The sequence below is a fragment of the Anarrhichthys ocellatus genome, unplaced genomic scaffold (assembly GCF_004355925.1).
Source record: "Anarrhichthys ocellatus isolate YVR2014 unplaced genomic scaffold, GSC_Weel_1.0 scaffold27, whole genome shotgun sequence".
Lineage (NCBI taxonomy): Eukaryota > Metazoa > Chordata > Actinopteri > Perciformes > Anarhichadidae > Anarrhichthys > Anarrhichthys ocellatus.
In genome coordinates, this window is record NW_022280057.1 from 2,367,399 (window position 1) to 2,386,090 (window position 18,692).

The window sequence follows — 18,692 nt, forward strand, 5'->3', positions numbered from 1 at the left end:
TGTGTGTGTGTGTGTGTGTGTGTGTGTGTGTGTGTGTGTGTGTGTGTGTGTGTGTGTGTGTGTGTGTGTGTGCGCGCGCATTCAGCCGGGGTTACATGGCAGCTCCACCGCCCCACCAAGCCCCACCTGGACACATGGCCCAGATGCCAAGTGGACCCCCTCCGGATATGAGAGGCCCTCCAATGGACATGAGGGGCCCACCCATGGGTGAACCACGCAACATGATGGGTGACCCCAGAGGGCCCCCTATGATGGAGCAACGCGGACCCCCAATGGAAACCAGAGGTAGCTGCTCTCATTTCGCTTCAACGTACGATAGTTTAAATTTGTTTGTGACGATTGTGTGCGTGCAGTCGACGTTTTGTTGAGTTTCAGTCACGAAACAAAAGTCTTTTGTCCCAGCGAGGTGTTTTTACAGGATAACAACGGTTGTTTTGTTAAGAAAAATGCGTTTTATCTTTCTGCTGAGATGAAACTTCTTTCCTTATATTTAATATCTCCTTAATCTTTTACGGATCGACTACTCATTCCTCAGCCAGTTGTGAACAGTCGGTGTGTTTTTGTTTCCTGCTGCAGGTCGTGACCCGAGGGCGATGGACGCCCGTGGTCCGGTGACGGGTCAGAGGGTTCCCATGGCCACGGGAATGCAAGTCCCCGTTCCTCATAGCATGGGTCCGAACGCACCTCCACCTGCAAGACCGGTAACAGCTGCATCTAATCTAGTCTTTGTCTGGGCCAGCTGTTTGGTTATGATTTTCTATTTTAAATGAATTACTACGAAGCACAAAACTGTAAAAACTAAAATCTGTTTATTTGATTTGGTGATTTCAAGACTTCTTTTTACTGAGTCTGTACATTTAATACATCACCAGGAATTTGAATCTCCTCCTTTGACTCGTCAATTATTAGACTACGAATACTGATTACATTAATAAAACGCATTGTAAAAGTCATGTGACTGTGACTTGAAGAAGAAAGATGCAAAATACATCCGCGCTAACTGCTCAGACTGGATATTCATGACCTCCGTACGCTTGTCCTGCAGGGTCCTGGTAACTCTGGCGCTCCTCCGTCAGGAGGAGGATTCAGTCCGGGGCAGAGCCAGGTCTCCACACAGGACCAGGAGAAGGTGGGTGCCACTTAATCTGTCCCCCCTGGTTGTTGAAGTGCCTCTGAGCAAAATGCTCATCCTTTTTTTGCACGACTCATTGTTTTTTGTTTACTTTGAGGGCAGAAAGGTACATTTGACCTCCTGTTTGACATTTGTGTTTGTCCCTCTCTAGGCTGCCCTGATTATGCAGGTCCTGCAGCTGACCCCAGAACAGATCGCCATGTTGCCCCCGGAGCAGCGGCAGAGCATCCTCATCCTCAAAGAGCAGATTCAGAAGACTGCAGGAGGGGCACCTTGATGGTCTGACTGAAAAAGTTTCTTCATTCCCTTCACAACTATTTCCATTCCTCCAGGAAATTCACTGGTTTTGAAACCTGACACATTATTCTGATTTCCTTTTTATTTATTTATTTTCAGGACTCTCCACCCCGCTGACTCGGTCACCTTCAGCTCCAACCGTTCTGAAGACGTCTCATCTTAGTTTGGAATATTGTATAGTTTTTTTTTCTACTCAGATTGTCTGTTTGTGTATGAAAGAGCCAGGTTGTTGCTTGTGGGTTTAAAAATAAGTCACACATTTGAGTGGATGATGAATGCTGAACAGATTAAAAAAAAAAAAAAAGACCAGGGATTGATTGTCATGAGGTTTCATCTTTTTTCATGTTATCGGCTCTGGAAAATGTCTGGATGTTGTTTTTAATTTCAATAAAACAAAAGAAGACAATGTTACATTCATTTATTTATAGTGAGTTTGGAGTTTTACACATGAAAAGGGATTAAAAATAGCAAAATGTGAAATAAAAGCAATAAGTCCATCCAGGTCTTGGAGGATAATTAACCCACAGGCTACGTGACAGGAAGTCTTCCTCCCGGTTTACTTTTATCGTCTTATCACCGATAAGGAAATGCCAGCGTATAATAAACAAGCCTGTTTCCAAGAAACCCATTTCCTTAACAGATTCAGAAAAGTCAAAGTTCAAGAACACATTTTATTTAGTGTTTGCAGGCAAATTCTGAAGAAAGATGAAATATGCTGATTTCAAGCTAAAACGATTAGTCCATCAACAGAACATTAATCAACAATTTTGATAATTGATTTAAAAGTTCTATTTTAGTCAAGAAAAATTCCCCAAATCCACCGCCTCCAGCTTCTTAAATTATAATCATTTTCTGCTTTTCTTTGTCGTTTGTACGCGATGGTAAACTGAAACTTGGGATCCAAGAAACTTTTTCTGACATTCGCACTAAAAACTATCAGGAAGATTATTGACGAATGGAAATGATTGCTGCTTGCAGAGCGGCTATAGTAGTAAATTCTAAATTACAACATGAATCCTTATGCAAAAAACCACCTGACGTGTTAAGTGTACTATAGAGACTAAAGGTTTGAGGTCCTGATGTCTTGTAACAGTAAAATATTTCCTCATCTATAGTCGCAGGCTTCACCTTAAGTACATCTTAAAACTGGTGATGCAATGAGAGAATATCTGAGTGTGTTTGACTGTATCAACAATGATTCATAGTGGAAACTCCATCTATCAATGGTTTCATCATTGATAAAAAGAAGTTAGTCCCTGAGTAGTGCAGATGAACAACATATCCTGCCTCTTTGTCAAACACACCCAACTATTGCCACAGGTTGCCAGGCAGCTTTCTCATTTGTTGTCTTACAATAATACAGAAACTGTTGCCCTTAAAACACCCAAATTATGCTTCCTTGTTTGTTTTTTCCACTCAGAAATTCTCCTTGTTGAAGTAAAATTTGGTCTTCCGGGGATCCACATCTGAGTATTTGGCACATTTCTTTGACAAGACTTTAGCCAGAACTGCAGGGCCACACAAGAAAGTTCCCACCACAGACCTGAAAACATGGAGAGTTAGGAGGTTAAAGTTTTAACGTGAAAAGTGCATGACAATGGGTGGAAAATATCAGAGTACAATCCACGCAAGTAACGATGATAAACATTACTAGATGTGCTTTACAATAAAGGAGAATAGACATAAAAACAGGGAAAATAAGATGGAAAATATAACAATAAAATTAGGGCAAATACAAGTTAAACCCACTGAATGATAAAATTAGTACCCATATTTGCACATATACATCAATAAACATTGCAGCAGCATCAGAAGGTCTCATCTACTTGAGTTGTAGAGACTTGAATTTTTTTAGACGAAAACTCAAAGTATTTTGCCTCGAGTGTACTCTCGACCAATCTCTACTCAAGTTCTGTACTAATACCTGTAATGACTAGTAACTTGAGGTGGCAAATAAATGGTAAAAATTAAAAACAACATTTAAAATGTGGTGGAAGAAGGAAGTAGCAAATGGAAATACACAAGTTAAGTTAATATATTACTTAATAAGTAAAAGTATTTTCCATCACTTTGTATTTGAAACCAGCTGCTACAGTAAAACACTGCCCACACATTGATGCATCAGTATGAACAATCTATTTATATAATACTTAATATGTCAGTCTTTTTTCTGCAGAAGCAGTACTTTTACTTTTGATAAAGTACATTTTGGTGATACCTACTGAAGGATTGTAGGATTGTGAATACAGGACTTATACATGTAATGTGGTATTTTTACAATGTTTCACTGATACTTTTACTAATGTAAAGGATCTGAATACTTCTTCCACCACCGATCAGTCAATCTCCTGTATTTTAATAAGGTATAAATTATTTTTGAATTGATTTTCTAAAAAGAGGATTTTATCTTACGTGGGGTTTTCCTTGCGGACTTGTTCGAACTCCTTGTCCCAGACGGGTCTGCCATAGTGAGTTTTCTGTTTGAGCCCAGTGACCACGTCGGTGTCCTCATCAGAGTGAACCCAGGCATGAGTAGCCTGTGATGAAGAGCGGGGGAATAAAGGAGATGAATGAAATAAGCTGAACGCTGTTTGTCTGAACTTTGTCTGTGATTCACACACACTTACATGGCCTTGATCCCATCCGGTCAGATAGAGTTTGTAGGTGAGGAAGTCCGCCATTCCTCGCTCCTCCATCTCTCTCTCCAGCACCTGCAGGAGGTCGGCGAACCACTCAAAGGCGTGTGTTTCCCGGCAGATCCAATAGAAGTAGATCTGAAACCAGGAAATAGATGCAGGCGTGTTGAACAATGATCCTCTCACAAAAGAGCAGATAATGACTTGTCTTTCTAACGTGGGTGGATTGAGTTTGTTATTTAAATACATAATAAATAACAAACTTATTTATTCCTGTGTTTACAGGAATAAATTGGGACATGACTGTCTGGGTTGTTACCTTCCTGGTGCGCAGTTTAGGGTTGGAGATTTTGAACTTGTACCAGATGGACTTGAGGATGGAAGCGAAGGGAGTGACTCCGATGCCGGCACCGACCAGCATGCTGACCTCATAGTCGAAAACGTCCTCGCTGGCAGTGCCAAAGGGTCCGTCCACACCCATTCTGAGGACAATAAATAACCGCTTATCAGTTGAAAATTATTTACCAAGGCCTTCAAAATGAGTTTAAATCATCATCATAAAAACTAATACAAAGTTGGCTCATGTTAGCTTTCATGCAGTTTCGTGTCACAATAAAACCCCCTATGTTACTCATCCTGTCGTCATTGTGGCTTTTTTAGTGCATTTCGCATTTTCTCTGAAGCTCTCCTAGTTGCCTTAATCATTCTTCACCTTGAAAATCAGCTGCTGAGAATATAGGTTTTCATTTATTTTCATTAGAGACAAGTATGCAGCAAAGGCCCATATAGCATGAGTTAAGTTTGTGATGCCCGGCCCTGGTTTTGATTTAGGTGATCTGTGGGAGCTACAGACAGTTTGACAGAAAACTGGCTCAGGTTTTGGTATTGTGCAGGCCAGCACCAGATCAAAATCAATCTCAACAAGATAAGTTACTCAACAGTAACTTAAGTAAGAACAGGAAATTTGAAACAACCCAAGAAAATCTGTCCCACGGAAGTTAAATCATTATTTTTTTTGTTTTACCACAGTGCATGAACAAAAATGTCTTCACTAACAATGTGGGCTTTTTTAAAATATTATCACTCACTTGGGTCCCTGTGTTCCCTCTGGTAGCTGCTGCATGATGTCAATGAGTTTGTCAGTCCAGTCCCCGGCCGAGCGGATGTGGACGGCGAAGAAGTCCTCCTCGGGGGCGGAGGTCATGGTGAACGGGTGCCACTCCAGCTGGGAGATGGCCGGGCAGTTGAGGAAGACGTATTGGCCCACCTCCATTTTGAAACCGTCCTTCATCAGCTGCAGCTCCAGCACCTTGGATGGATGCATCACAATCTGAAAGTAAAAAATAAATGACTGGTGAAAAAGCCATCACATCATTTGCCAAACAACTCAGAAGGCAAAGCTGAATCCTGAATCAAACGTACCTTTCTGTATGTGACTGCCTGCGTGTAACGAATGAAACGCAGCACACGTTCACAGATGTACAGGACCATTGGACCGATCACCCACCACCAGGTCTAAAAAACAATCAATCAAGGGAGATAAAATGATTTTACAATTCACAAATGATGCTTGTATTTGTACTAGTAGTTGTAGAAATTAAGTCAAGAAATTAGTCGCCATTGCAAAGGCTGGTACAGAATAAAACTCAGCTTCTGAGAATTTTGAAATGGAAAAAGTCAAACCTGTGCTGGCCCTCCTCCAAACTGAGGGACGGGACACTCAGGAATCCATCCCCAATCATCAAATCGATCTTTACAGAAGGTTAAGTTGTGCACCGGATCTGTTGTCAGTTGCTTCCTCACAATGAATCTGCAGATTTGAAAGACCAGTGAAACCTGCTTGCAATGACACCAAGAACGTCCTCAAAAGAAAAGAAAGCTGAGACTTTTCCCTTACCCGGCTCCGTGAAACACGAGACCAGCAAAGAAGATGACGAAGAGATGGTGGGTGTACCAGAAGACTTCGAAGTAGCTGCGTCTGATGACCTCCATGGAGGAGGTGATGATGAGGATGAGGGCCAGAGTGATGATGACCCCTGTGAGGCCAGCGATGGTGGTGAAGACAAAGTATGTTGGGGTCTGCTGCGCATCCTGAGACACAAGAAGAGGAGGAGGGTGACAACATGGACAAGAACAAAAGGAGGGAAGATGGTGGAGAAGAGAGATTTGACTTGAAAACTGTACTTCAATGCACAGACTATAAATAACATTTCGACCTTTTTATGTTTTGGCAAATTTACTCAACTTGTAATGAGCATACGATCCTTCAACTAATATGAAAGCATGAAAAAAACTACGATATTCAGGGATTTTATATCTCTGCATGCGTTTGTTTCGACAACTTACAATATCTGTGCTGCGGATGGGGTTCAGGTAGGTGGAGTTTGGTCCGGAGTCTGCCAGGTTGGACAGAGCAGTGCTGAGTTCATCATATCCTCCTCGTCTGCTGTTGTTGTACCACTCCACGTTGAGCAGATGGGCGATCAGGTGAACGGCTGTCAGAACGCAGAGAGGAGACACGTTATTGCCGCTGCATGATCAATCGATCAATTGTATTTACTGTGCAGGATCATCATGCAACATGGACCCAATACACTTTACAATTCGAAGAAACCTACACCAAGCACATCAAATTATAAACAAAAGTAAAACCACAATTAAAACAGTGTATTGTAGGCTGTAATAAAGTGGAGGAATATGTGTCTTTAAGGGGCACGTTAGGCAAATTCTCTGAAACCAACCGATTTCTTTTTAACTGAAGGAAAGACCTTTGAGAGCAGCATCGAGAGAGCAAAGACAGCGTGTTGGTGCATGTGGTGTAATTAGCTCAGATAGGTTAGGCGGTGCAAGACCATGCAAGGCCTTATAAGTTAAAACTATGAACCTTAAAATCAGCTCTAGCTTGTACTGGCACATTGTGGGGAAATAAAGTATATTGTATTGTAGGGCAGAAAGCACACATTCAAAAAAAAAAAAAACATCCCTGAATCTTAATACATTTATAAGATTCATGTCTTGTTTCTGTTTATTTTATTCTGAAGAAAAGTATTAAACATCCACCCAAATCTGCACCTATGACACCGTTAAAATAAGCACAGATATTATCTCAGATCCAAACTTAAATGTTGAGATAAGATTTTAAAAAAACATTTATATTGCTATAAATTAACCAATTAGGAATCTAATCTTCAAACAATGAATTTCATCAGAAGAAAAGAAAAGGTAAGACTGAAAGACAATCGATTGCATAAGTTCACCTGTCATCAGAGCGATCATGTACGCCACCAGCTTGTGGAAACTCAGATTTTTGTCCAGTTGTTTTCTCATTGTTCTGCCACAACACTGAAAAGATTAAGACACAAAAAAAAGTGAAAAGTCAAAAAAGAAGACAAAGAACTTATTTCCAAAGCAGTCATTGAAACCTACCCGACCTGTTCAGGAGGAGGAGTCAGGGTGGCGTTATGGAAAACATGAATTGTCTTTACTTTTATTTCACCTTTAACACCAAGATTCAGCCCAAATGAACATGCATTATGATAATCACCCTATTCCAAAAATACTAAAACTGAAATGAAAAGAACAAAATGTTTCGGCAATATGTTTGGCTGCAGTCAAAGTAGTTTGTATGACAGCATGATGATATGCTGCTATCATAAAAAACAATGACAGCGCCTCGCCCTTCTGTGACATTTAATCATCATGGTCTTACCACAAAGGAGCCTCGGAGCAGCGACAGCAGGTTCCTGCACACCGGGAGGAGGATCAGCAAGCAGTTAAAGTTGAGGACAGCTGCAGGAGCTCTGGCCCAGGCCAAGGCAGACTGGAATAAAACACATGTTAATGTGTGATTATCAGTCGTGGAAGAAGTTTTCACATCCTTCACTTAAGTAAAAGTAGCAAAACTACAAAGTAAGATAAAATAGGATAAAATAAGATAGAACTTTATTAATCTCGAAGGAAATTATTGTGCCAGAGTTTCATTAAAGGTTACAACAGAAGAATAGCAAAAAACAATAGAATAAAAATATAAACATATATGAACAACAGAATAACAATTAAGTGTTAAAGAAACAATACTGACAAGTACAAATACTCTGTTCCAAGTGAAGGCCATGCATTCAAAATCCTACTTTAGTAAAAGTACTGGCAGTATTTGGATCAAAATATACTTAAATTACCAAAATAAAAAGTACTTAATATGTACATTATTATGTTCATTACTTCATGTTGCAGCTGGTAAAGTTGGAGCTTATTTTAAGTTTATGTACTGCTGGGTAGTTTAAACCAGTCTTAGAACAATACAGCATAATGTATTCATTCGTATTATATTAGTGCAAAGTAACTAAAGATGTCAAACACATGTAGAGAAGTAAAAAGTACGATATCTGCCTCTGTGATGTAGTGGAGTAGAATTTTGAAGTCGCATGAAATGGAAATACTTCAGTAAAGTACAAGTACGTCAGAACTGTACTTATATGGTTGAATAAGCATTTTAGTTGACGTGATTCTCCCGACTCACCCCTAGAAGATGACGCGTGTAGAAATACTGATCCCCCAAATCGTAGAATTGGTAAAACCAGGCGAATAGGACGATGTTGATGCCCATCCAGACCACCTGCAAACACAGCCAAGATCATGTTTCCATCACAGAATTAGTCATTCAAATTAATTTATTTTATTTTATTTGAGATGAGGTTGCAGCACTTTGGCCACAGACATTACTTATGCGCATAAACGCTGTGCGTAAATTGGTCATCTTTGCAATATGAACAATTTAATTCCTAACGTGGAGATAGACAGAACTCACCAGTATGAAGGATGAAAGTCCATTGTTGATTATCCAGTTCCCCATGTTGAGCTCTTAACCTCGACTCAGCAGCAGCAGGAGCTTCACTGCATCTCCACTTTGCGCTTTTATCCTCCACGCTCCCGTCCGGACTCCTCCCTCCTCTGCAGGTGTGGAGGCGATGCGAAAACAAAGCCTGAACAAAGTGCGTCGTTGAGGCGGTTTAGAGGAGAGGTTTCCCTCCCTTTGCTGAATGACCACATTCCTAGTTGCTGCAACCTCAGGTGAAATGAAGCCTGATCGCCAGGAATGAGGAAATACCCGTTACGACATACAGGAAGTTCTGGCCTCTGCTGGGCGGCGACGCGATTGGTTTTATTAGGAAAATAAATGTTTGTGTTTATAATGAGTGAGAAGTCATAAATCAAGTCAAATGACAATTCATGTGTATCAGATTATTTTATTTAGGTTTCAAGTAAAACAATAGTAGTCAAGGCACTGAACGAATAAACGACACAAAACATAAAAAAGGAGCAAACTGTGAAAGCACTTTTAAAAGTAGAAGCTAATTCATTGCGAGTCTGGTTAAAGCAGCATCAACTGGGAGGTTAACAACACACGATGTTCCACACAGTCTTCTAAATCCTTTTTTATTTTTTATTTTTCTTTCTTTCAACAGTTTTCACCAATGGTTGACGGGATTTTATGTATTCTTGTAAAACTAAAACCTGTACTTGTATATCAAGGCCACCAGACTGAGCAGCGAACAATACAAGGCATTCATCACAGCAGGTTTATGTAGTTGGGTATGAGGAAGATGCATCATTCTGACTTTCTCTTGTCCTGCTGTTTAAAAAAAGAAACTGTTTCGTGCAGATGCAAACGTCTGCAAAGGCGGCATTCATGGTGCGAGTTCCCTGAGAGGAAGTAAACTGGGGGTGCCCCGGTCAGTCTTGGCATGTTTCCCGCACACCTGGCTCAGTCCTGTACATGACCCACTGCTGCTCTCTCAAGGCGGCCTTTGTGCATCGCTGCACATGTTACATTCTTTGGTGTACTGAGGCCTCGTTGTGCCCCAAGTGTACGTAGTCACCCTCAGAAAAGACATCAGGAGTTAACCTGAATCCCTCTCACACCCACAACAATGTAATAAAGTTCTGTGCACTTAAGATAAACAGTTCATCAACTTGCCGACTCAAAAAACACAATCATTCTGGTTTTTGTGTTAAAAGTACTCGAGGTATCGTTCTGTGGTGCGGCCTACAGCGCTAGCTGAGATGCATTTCTACATTAGAGAACTTACGAATTGAAATTCCCCACAAAGCCTTTCTCAGGCTGCATCCATCATGTCTTCACCAATGGCCGTCTCCCTCTCTCCGAGCTGACTGGTGAGGTCGAGAGGTTGTGAGTTTCGGGGGTCCAGCAGCTCCAGTGGCTCCTCCGGCATCAGCACCATGGTGGCGGCGGTAGAGTACGAGGGCGGCAGCTTCCCCCGTCGACCGCTCGCTCCCCTCCGTCCCGGACGGCAGCAGACGCAGTGCAGGCAGTCGTGCACGTTGTACTTGAAGAGGCGTCTGCAGGGGTGGCAGAACTGGTAGAAGAGCAGCATGAAGAGCAAGGCCAGGCTGTAGCAGATCAGCAGCTGGACGGCCAGCAGCGGGGCGCACACATACTCGTAGAAGTCCGACTTGAAGAAGTACCAGAGCATCATGAGGACGAAGTTCTCCACAAAGCGTCCCGTGTAGTACATGGCCAGACGGTCCCACCGCTGCTTCCTCTCGATGAGCTCTCGATGGGTGAAGTCCAACTGCACCGCCGACCAGCAGAAGATGTTGATGCAGGCGTAGAGCAGCGTGAACATGGACAGCACCACCGTGGTGCCCAGCTTGGAGAAGTTCTTCTCCACGTCGTCAGTCAGCGAGCCTTTCCTGACCCAGAACTCGACCCAGGGGAGGAAGAAGAAGAAGAGCAGGTTAACCATGCCGACCAGGATCACCCAGTGCGTGAGCGCCGTGCTGAAGAGGACCAGAGCGGTGATCCGGGTGGCAATCTCCAACCCTCTCCACACGATCATGCACAGGTAGGCAGAAGGGCGCAACCGCACTTTGTAGTTGTCGTATCTGATCTGGATGGCCAGAGTGCTGCACACGAGAGCCCCGTATGTGATGGAGATCAGGGTGATGATCATCAGGACCACTGTGAAAACAAACACAAGCCATCTGTTAACTTTTGATCAACAGCATCACATCACCATTGACAATTGTCTCGTCTTTAAATGGTCTGAAGCACAGAGAACTCCTTAAATTATTATTGCTTGGATGGAAGGCAGGGTTGGGTTTGGGGGGGGGGGGGGTAGATAATTGCAATGAGCAGGGGTTTAGGACCAGAGAGTTTGAATGTGAGCTGTTCAAATGAGGGTGGACTTTTGATGTTAGTCAGGCTGGTTTTGATGTGTTGGCGGTGAAGAGCAGCAATTCCTCCACCGCGGCCATCAGGGCGTGGTTTATCCAGGTAATGATATCCAGTTGGGGTGGTTTGATTGAGTGCTTTTGCCAAGTTTCAGTGAGACAGAGAATATCAAGTTTGTTGTCTGTGATGAATTCATTGATGATTGGGCTTTTGTTGCTTAATGACCGGGTGTTGAACAGAGCAAGTTTCATGGAGTGTTTTGTGATTGGTTGGGAGGTTTTAGAGAGGGTTCTGAGGTTGTACGCCGGAGTCCACAGAGACGGGATGGAATTGACAGAAGTAGGGTTGTAGATAATGAACTTGTGCTGGGAGCCGATATGAACATCACTGGGAGGGATGTAGCTGAGGTTGTTTTTGTTTATGGCCTTGTGAATGCGGTGTGAACGAGGCAGCCTCTCTGTCACAATAGTCTGAATGGGGAGAGCTGCAGCTGAAGGGGTTGGTGACAGGGAAGGCCAGGAGGGGGAGCAGTCACGGGAAACTGTGCTCTGAGGTGGTTAGATTTTATCCTTTGCACAAATCTCTCGCTTTAAATTCGATGCCTTTGATATTATACACTGTCTTTTAAATACCTTTTAGGAGAAATACATAAAAGACTTACCGGGTTATATGAGGCTATTTAAAATCTTCCGCCCTACTTTACTACATTTACATACATTGGAGGTGACATTTCATTTTATGTGTACAGTGTTAATTCAAGGTGATGAGTCATAGTCTTAAAGGGCTGCAAACCTCAAATTATTCCATCATTTCATAATATTTAAAAAGGTATAAAATTCAGAGTGCAACCCTGTTCAGTAGTGATTTTTTTAGGATACTCATATAGTGGAACCTTAACCCCTCCATCTTACATCTTGCAGGGAGTAAGTATTTCTCCTGGATGGTGGCGTACAGCTGGAGCGTCAGTTGAGGAGCGGATCCCAGAAAAGCCTGGATGACCGCGGTGCGTTTGAAGGCGTTTCTGTGAGTGGCCAGCTTGCGCTCCGATTGTCCGATTTCCCACTCCATGGGCGTCCCCTGGCCCTTCTTCAGACTGATCTTCCTGGAGATGGTGACATAAGGCTCCTCCTTTTTGCCCGCCTTGAAATAGACCACCAGAGCCTCAAAACACCTGAGGATGAAATAAAAGAGGGACTAAGAGTGGAGTCACATGTTCACACCAACAGAGGGCAGTGCAATGTAATGTTTAAGTTACCACAATGAGACGCGATGTCTCTTGCGCTTTAACATCGACATATAATCATCATAGTGGGAATATGAACGGGCATCAAAAGCTATAAAGCAAACACACGAGTAGAATAAAGCAAAAGAACAGAGGCTATATACCAGCAATTTGTTGTAGCAGCTTGTTTTCAAGTTGCAGCTTGTTTTGATATTACATATTATAAACACAACGCTGATCTCAGAAATATTCTCGAACATAAGGGCTCCATCATGATAAATACACCTATCTTTGTAAATCACAGCTAAACAAACACAAACACAGCACTGAGAATCCACCAGAGGGCAGCCAGTAGAAAGAAACGAAAACAGCTTCCCGGAGGCCTGCCTGGATCAACTGAAAACCTCTGGGTGTGGTTCTCTGAACGTTTGCAAGGTAAATGCTCCCTGTGTTCAGCCCGACTGGTCGAAAAAATCAACACTATTCATGAGGACGGAAACATGTTTTGCACTGCGAGAGATTTCTGTGTAGACTGAAAACTGTGTGATTGTTTCTAGATTTAAAAAATATGAAAAATGCTTCCAGACTGGTTTTTGGAGGCCCAAAGGACAAACGTGTGTAAAATAATTGCAAAACCAACTGTTCAAGCTGCAACAAGCTAACTACCTAAACTAGAAGTATAAGGTTTCCACCTGCCAACAACAAAATGTCAGCATCATAATCCCTTAAAAGCACTTGTAAACTGACTCGAAAGCACATCTGCTTTCAACACACAAACCTCGCCCTCTGAGGATTCCCACTGCAGCACTAAATCTCACATCACTGTGCTGGAATGTCATCTTTTGCTCCAAAACCTCCAACTTTGGACATATGACTCCTCACAGGAATCTATTGCTCCATGGTTCAACTATGTGTTGTCCAGACTCTCCAGAGTCAGCAGTCGGACATGTTGCTTCAGCTGCTGCTGCTAGAAGGGAAACTGTACTCTTTGCTTGCAGTGTAAATGTGGCACCGTACCAAGAGTCCACACTGAACTGTCTTTGACCCAAACCTCACAGGCTGGCAGGGGATTAGTTGTTGTTATTTGGAAGCAGGCTCTTATATTATCTCTAAACACATTCAGTCCAAGACCGATAGCCACAGACAGATCAGGGTTGCTCAGCTTTAGTGTTCAAGGTCGATGACAGAGAAACAGCGAAGGTAAAAACCTGATTTACTGACATCCCCTCCCTTGGAAATCTGGCAGCACAATGGCGCCGAGGACGCAGAGTGAGGGTGCTGAACTTCAGCCAGCGTGCACTTAGGATTCAGACTGTGAGGCAGACTGAATTTCACTCAGGGGAGGGGGGGGGGAGAAACAGCAGGGCAGATGAATGCATTAGCCAGGAGAATCAATATGCTGACTTCTGACGAAGCGACTTATAAAAAGGAACCAAGTCTGAAACAGCAGTCCGATGTGACAAATGCCACACAAAAAGAAGCCAAGAGACACCTGTGACGATTTTAATACTGATGTTTTTCTGACTAATGGGCGGCAGGGCATTCAGGAAATCCTTTCAGCAGCTCTTTAGCAAGATCCTCTTGTTTTGGTCTCCTGAGATTACATCATCAAGCTCACCGCAACGCTAACACGACCTCATCTGACTGTGGTGAGTTGGTGGAACACAAACAGACACAAAACACGAAGCTCTGCATGCCAAGACTGGCCCAAGTTGACAGAGTAATGTAGTTTCTGTCCCTGCTTCATGTACTTAAGGAGACACGTCAAGACAAGTTGCAAACATACCGATCCCCTCCTTAAAGTTGCCATATTGACTCTGTGGATACTGTGTCTCATTATCTTCTGCTAGACTCCAATGCAACCAAAACAAGGCTCTTAAAAAGGTTCATCATGCAGTTATGTGTTAAAAAAAAAAAAAAGTGTGACTTGAAATTCCGCTTTTGATAGCAGACACGATGTGTTTGACTCTGCAGCCACAAGATCAGCAAATTACACCGTCCCTGAGTCACACAGGAAACCTCCCATCTGAGACACGAGGGAGCAGACGTTATCTATCTACAGCAGCACAGCGTGGAACAAGATCAACTTGAAAGAAAAGGGAAAATAAACAGAACAGAACTAAATAATCTGTAATAGAAACCCCAGTATTTGTTTTCTGGCTTCTCTGTCGCAATAAAAACACCAGAGACGTCACAGCTTACTGCCAAAAAAAAAAAAAAAAAAAAAAAAAAAAAAAAAAAAAGAAAAAGCATTCATGAAACTCACATTAGAGAGGCGGGATCCATTTGATATTGAAAGATGTTTCATGGTCATGGCGGTTCAACAATCACCGGCACGAGCAAAGCATTCTCAGGTGGAGCAAAGACGTGTGCAGCATCACAAACTAGTGCGTGTAGCTGACAGAAAACTGCTGCTTTTGGTTTTCAGCAGCTTTCTTTGTTCAGAGAACAATCCTTGATAGTCTGCAGCCATAGCAGCAGTGAGGCTCACTGGATCACAGTGCCAGCTCGGCAGGTAGCTCGATCCAGACTGAAATATCTGAACAACTATTGGATCGGTTGTCATAAAGGAGGGCGACAGTCGCAGTCCGCTTCCAATCTGCCAAGAAGAAGGTGAAGAAGAGGAACACTGGACAACACCACCATTTTAAAATGCACCCAATTAGCAACACAGTGTACACAGTGCACTACATGAAGTGTACTAAGGGAAGCACCTATATTTAGACAGAGCACTAGTGTTGTTTTTCCATTTTATTTTTTTTGTTTGCTCCAATACCAAAGTGACTTTATATTAAAAAGAGTACTCCACCAGATTTAGCATTGCACTCTATAACATCGTCGGACTCCCGATGGATAGATTTAAAAATAAATGATCGAAATCGATGAAGCAGAACCAGAAATAACAGCTTTTTTTCTTCCTTGTCACAACATGGCGGCTACATTTCCCACAATGCAACTCAGCTAATGTAGCCTCGAGCCGAGATGAGGATGCAAAAGTCTGGTGAGATCATTTCAGTCATCAGTCAAAGTCTCCCTGAAAGATAAGTCACAAATCAGACTGTCATCAACAAATCCACCAGCTCTGTTGCTCTGCAAGCTCCTCACAGCCAAAATGTGAACGATGTATTTTTATAACACTTCTGTCTAACACTCTCACTCAAGACAGAAGTAGACTCTGGAGCTGCAGGTGGTCTATCCGAAAATACTCTTAATACTCTGTGTTACATTGTCCTTTTACTTTGTACTCAAATGGCATTTATCACAACGGGTAAAACATGAAGTACCTGAGCCTTGTGCTGTATCCCGAAGAGATACAGACTTTTATCAGTTTTGACGGGCTACATTAAGCAATGGCCGCACTGAAATCCAATTTGTTAGCTCAGCATCGGAGATAAGATCATTTCCTGTCTTCTTAATGTCATTGCAAAAGATTCTGTAGCTCTCCTAGATCTTTATTCCTTCTACATCTTTTCCCTTATATCTGCAATCTGTTTTAAAATGTATCGGGCTGGTTATATTTTAAGGGTGCACTGCCAGCCGAGCCACAAATCAAGTAATTTATAAGCCTCTTGGCAACACTTTCTCTTGCAAAGCATTCTTCCTGAGGCCCATAAACCTGCGATGAACTCAAGACAGAGTAGAATTTCTAACCCTGTAAAAACAACACACCCTTCAACTACATCTTATTGTACAGGAAATTCAAAGAAACACCTCAGGGCTCACTGTTAACGTATCAAAGTTCAGAGCAAAACAAAGAGAGTACGAGTTGTATATTTGAATTTCAGTGAACTTAAGCCTCCGCCTACATCTTCCTACATGAGTCACGTTTCACCAAACAAGTCTCTCAGCTGAGATCAACAGGCATTGAAGTGTATAAACGGAACACCTTCCTCAACAATTCCCAAGAATAAACAAGCTGTAAAATTTATATTAATCTACAACTCCTCTCTCCTCGAGAGCCAATCCGGCCGGGTCAGCTGTCTGACTGGTCGGCAGCACCGAAGGCCTTCACCCTGAGATGAGGTCATGAATGTGAAGGAAGTGTCATCAGGGTGGGTGCCAGCTCGTCAGAGTCCTCTGACAGATTGGTTTCAGAGTCTAGACTGCAGCAGGTTCAACTGTGACCAAACCACCAAGGAAGACCTCAAATTAAAAGAACCTCAGAAAGAAAAAAAGCTCCTGATATTTGACTTCTATCTCTTTTGACGACATGGGAGGTTGTTGTGTTCAGTAGTCACTCCTGTCCTTCATACTGGAGCATCTGGTGTGATGCCGTTAATGAGCCAAATCTGATTCTCATTCAGTGCAAAAAAATAAATAATCATGACGCTGCAGCAGTCTGTCATAACACATTAGTGTTCTTGATAAAATGTAGGCGATGAACTGCAACAGATGGATGCTGATGGATGGAGACTGACAGTCAGTGATTCTGTGCACTCAACACAGACTGTCTATTAGTATCCCATTAACTGCACTGCACTGCAAATGGAAAGTGGAAGTTGCATGTCCAGTTAGATGCAAGTAAGATGTGGAGCTGTAGGTGAAGATTATTTTCTTTATCGATCAATCTGTCAGTTTTCTCAACTAATCTAACTAATGTCAGAAAATAAGGGATATTTCTTTCCAACTACACCCGTGATGTCTTCAAATGTCTTGTTTTGTCAGAGCCAAATGTATTCAGTTTACAATCATGTATGTGCCTGTAGAAAAGCATAAAATCCTCACATTTGAGAAGGTGGAACCAGCAAAAATGTGTAATTTCATCTTAAAAAATGACTAAAACTATGAATCGATTATTTAAAAAAGTTCTCCTCTATATTCAATTAATTTACTAATCTTTGCAGCACATAGGGGCATGAATAATTAAGAATTATAGAGAAACATTTCAAATTTGTTCCATTAGAAATGCAAGTTTGGGAAAACATGACTTATGTTCATGGCTTTTTTTAATGTTTCTGGTGATTTACTACAAATCCCATCTACCACTGGCTGACTGAAACGTTGGATTCACACCTTCAAGTATCTGAAAACACTTTATTCTAAGACAATTTCCAGGAGTATTTAAAACCACCACCACCCCCTGACCCCTCACCCACCTAATGGGAGGGCCGAGCAGCAGCAGGTGCAGGAAGAGGACCAGGGGCCGGTCCCGACCCAGGTCCCTGTGGATGAACGTCAGCGCCAACTGGATGAGCAGGGCGGGCAGCAGCATGAAGGCGATGGTGAAGCTCAACCAGATGACATCGTCGGTCTTGTGGTACATGCTGCAGAGCACCGCGGCGGTGACGAACTCCGCGCAGTAGAGCACGGTGGCCAGCACGACGCTGAAGGGAGGCAGGATCCGGCTGTGATTGACCACCAGCATGACTCCGTTCTCGGCCACCGCGGAGCCCTCCTGCGGGTCAATGTCGGAGATCTCCCTCTCTTCCTCCTCCATGGTCACCTCGCGCATAATGTTATTGAATTTGATCAGAGAGGATATTTGGACGTCGCTAAACGCACGTTGAGCTGAACTTGCCTTAGCGTGCTCCAAATAGAAACATCACTTTGTTGTTGTTGTAAATACTTCCCTTGGTCCACCGTCTCTCCCAACTTTCCACCAAGTTGATCATCGCTGGTTTCACATCATAACTCAACAGCTCGGCGGTGCCACCGCTCCACTGCACCCCCCCACCCACACACAGAAAAAAGGCTTTTGTTTGATTGTCTCGTAAATCGTCGTACGTGGCGTTACCACCCGGTTGACTCCCAAGGAACCCCCTCACCGTCTGCAGGGATATCTGCGCTGCTGTTGCACCGTCAGAGTTCAGGATCTGGAATTTGTCAGCGTTGGCATGCGGCACTCTCCAAATAAAGACTTTCGCCCGGCGATCGTCGTCCAAACTCAGGCCATCAGTACTTTAAAATGAGTTAAATTCTGCTTAAAAACACACAGGCTTCGTCCTGATGTGGAGTCGGTGTGCAGCTGGTTTGAGTTCATGGGGATTTCGTGTCGGCATACTGGTGGTTCAGGTTTTCTGGTGCACTGTCAATGCAACAGCTCTGCGTTTAGTCATCCAAAACAAACGGGGAGATACCGGAAATGAATGAGCGCTCTTCAAAGTAAGAGCGATTAGAGATATGATATGATAGAACTTTACTCAACAAGAAAGACATTTCTGTGCCAAGATCAGACACTTAGTACATACATATATGTATATATGTATACAT

At 42.9% G+C, this 18,692-nt stretch overlaps 3 protein-coding genes across 4 annotated transcripts in view; 1 reads left to right on the top strand and 2 right to left on the bottom strand.

The window, feature by feature from the left end:
* The window catches only part of cstf2 (cleavage stimulation factor, 3' pre-RNA, subunit 2), an 8,883-nt gene extending 7,048 nt beyond the window's left edge, over nucleotides 1-1,835 (top strand). For both annotated transcript variants that reach the window (XM_031862661.1, XM_031862663.1), the window contains 5 exons: nucleotides 86-285; nucleotides 577-701; nucleotides 1,046-1,129; nucleotides 1,284-1,411; nucleotides 1,529-1,835. In XM_031862661.1, coding sequence (XP_031718521.1) covers nucleotides 86-285; nucleotides 577-701; nucleotides 1,046-1,129; nucleotides 1,284-1,409 — 535 coding nt within the window. In that variant the 3' untranslated portion in view covers nucleotides 1,410-1,411; nucleotides 1,529-1,835. The remainder of the gene's footprint in view (nucleotides 1-85; nucleotides 286-576; nucleotides 702-1,045; nucleotides 1,130-1,283; nucleotides 1,412-1,528) is intronic.
* On the bottom strand, nucleotides 1,833-9,131 carry nox1 (NADPH oxidase 1). The gene is made up of 13 exons (XM_031862660.1): nucleotides 8,873-9,131; nucleotides 8,585-8,680; nucleotides 7,775-7,885; nucleotides 7,323-7,407; nucleotides 6,412-6,560; nucleotides 5,963-6,156; nucleotides 5,749-5,875; nucleotides 5,488-5,580; nucleotides 5,154-5,395; nucleotides 4,385-4,547; nucleotides 4,057-4,203; nucleotides 3,842-3,966; nucleotides 1,833-2,972 (listed from the first exon to the last, which is right to left on the bottom strand). Exons 1-13 carry the CDS (start codon nucleotides 8,915-8,917, stop codon nucleotides 2,846-2,848), a joined length of 1,704 nt encoding a protein of 567 aa, XP_031718520.1. The 5' UTR covers nucleotides 8,918-9,131; the 3' UTR covers nucleotides 1,833-2,845.
* A 164-nt stretch (nucleotides 9,132-9,295) lies between these two features.
* xkrx (XK related X-linked) lies at nucleotides 9,296-18,549 on the bottom strand. The gene is made up of 3 exons (XM_031862664.1): nucleotides 17,579-18,549; nucleotides 12,172-12,431; nucleotides 9,296-11,047 (listed from the first exon to the last, which is right to left on the bottom strand). Exons 1-3 carry the CDS (start codon nucleotides 17,932-17,934, stop codon nucleotides 10,182-10,184), a joined length of 1,482 nt encoding a protein of 493 aa, XP_031718524.1. The 5' UTR covers nucleotides 17,935-18,549; the 3' UTR covers nucleotides 9,296-10,181.
* Between the last annotated feature and the right edge of the window lie 143 nt (nucleotides 18,550-18,692).

What these genes read in the sequence shown, in the direction of transcription:
- nox1 (XM_031862660.1), bottom strand. Translation starts at nt 8,917, where the DNA reads ATGGGGAACTGGATAATCAACAATGGACTTTCATCCTTCATACTG. An exon ending in CTAAACTGCGCACCAGGAAG is followed by an intron (nt 4,204 to 4,384) that starts GTAACAACCCAG and finishes TCCTGGTTTCAG; the next exon opens with ATCTACTTCTATTGGATCTG. An exon ending in GTCCGCAAGGAAAACCCCAC is followed by an intron (nt 2,973 to 3,841) that starts GTAAGATAAAAT and finishes CCATGTTTTCAG; the next exon opens with GTCTGTGGTGGGAACTTTCT.
- xkrx (XM_031862664.1), bottom strand. Translation starts at nt 17,934, where the DNA reads ATGCGCGAGGTGACCATGGAGGAGGAAGAGAGGGAGATCTCCGACATT. An exon ending in CTGCTCGGCCCTCCCATTAG is followed by an intron (nt 12,432 to 17,578) that starts GTGGGTGAGGGG and finishes TTTCATCCTCAG; the next exon opens with GTGTTTTGAGGCTCTGGTGG. An exon ending in ATACTTACTCCCTGCAAGAT is followed by an intron (nt 11,048 to 12,171) that starts GTAAGATGGAGG and finishes TTGTTTTCACAG; the next exon opens with TGGTCCTGATGATCATCACC.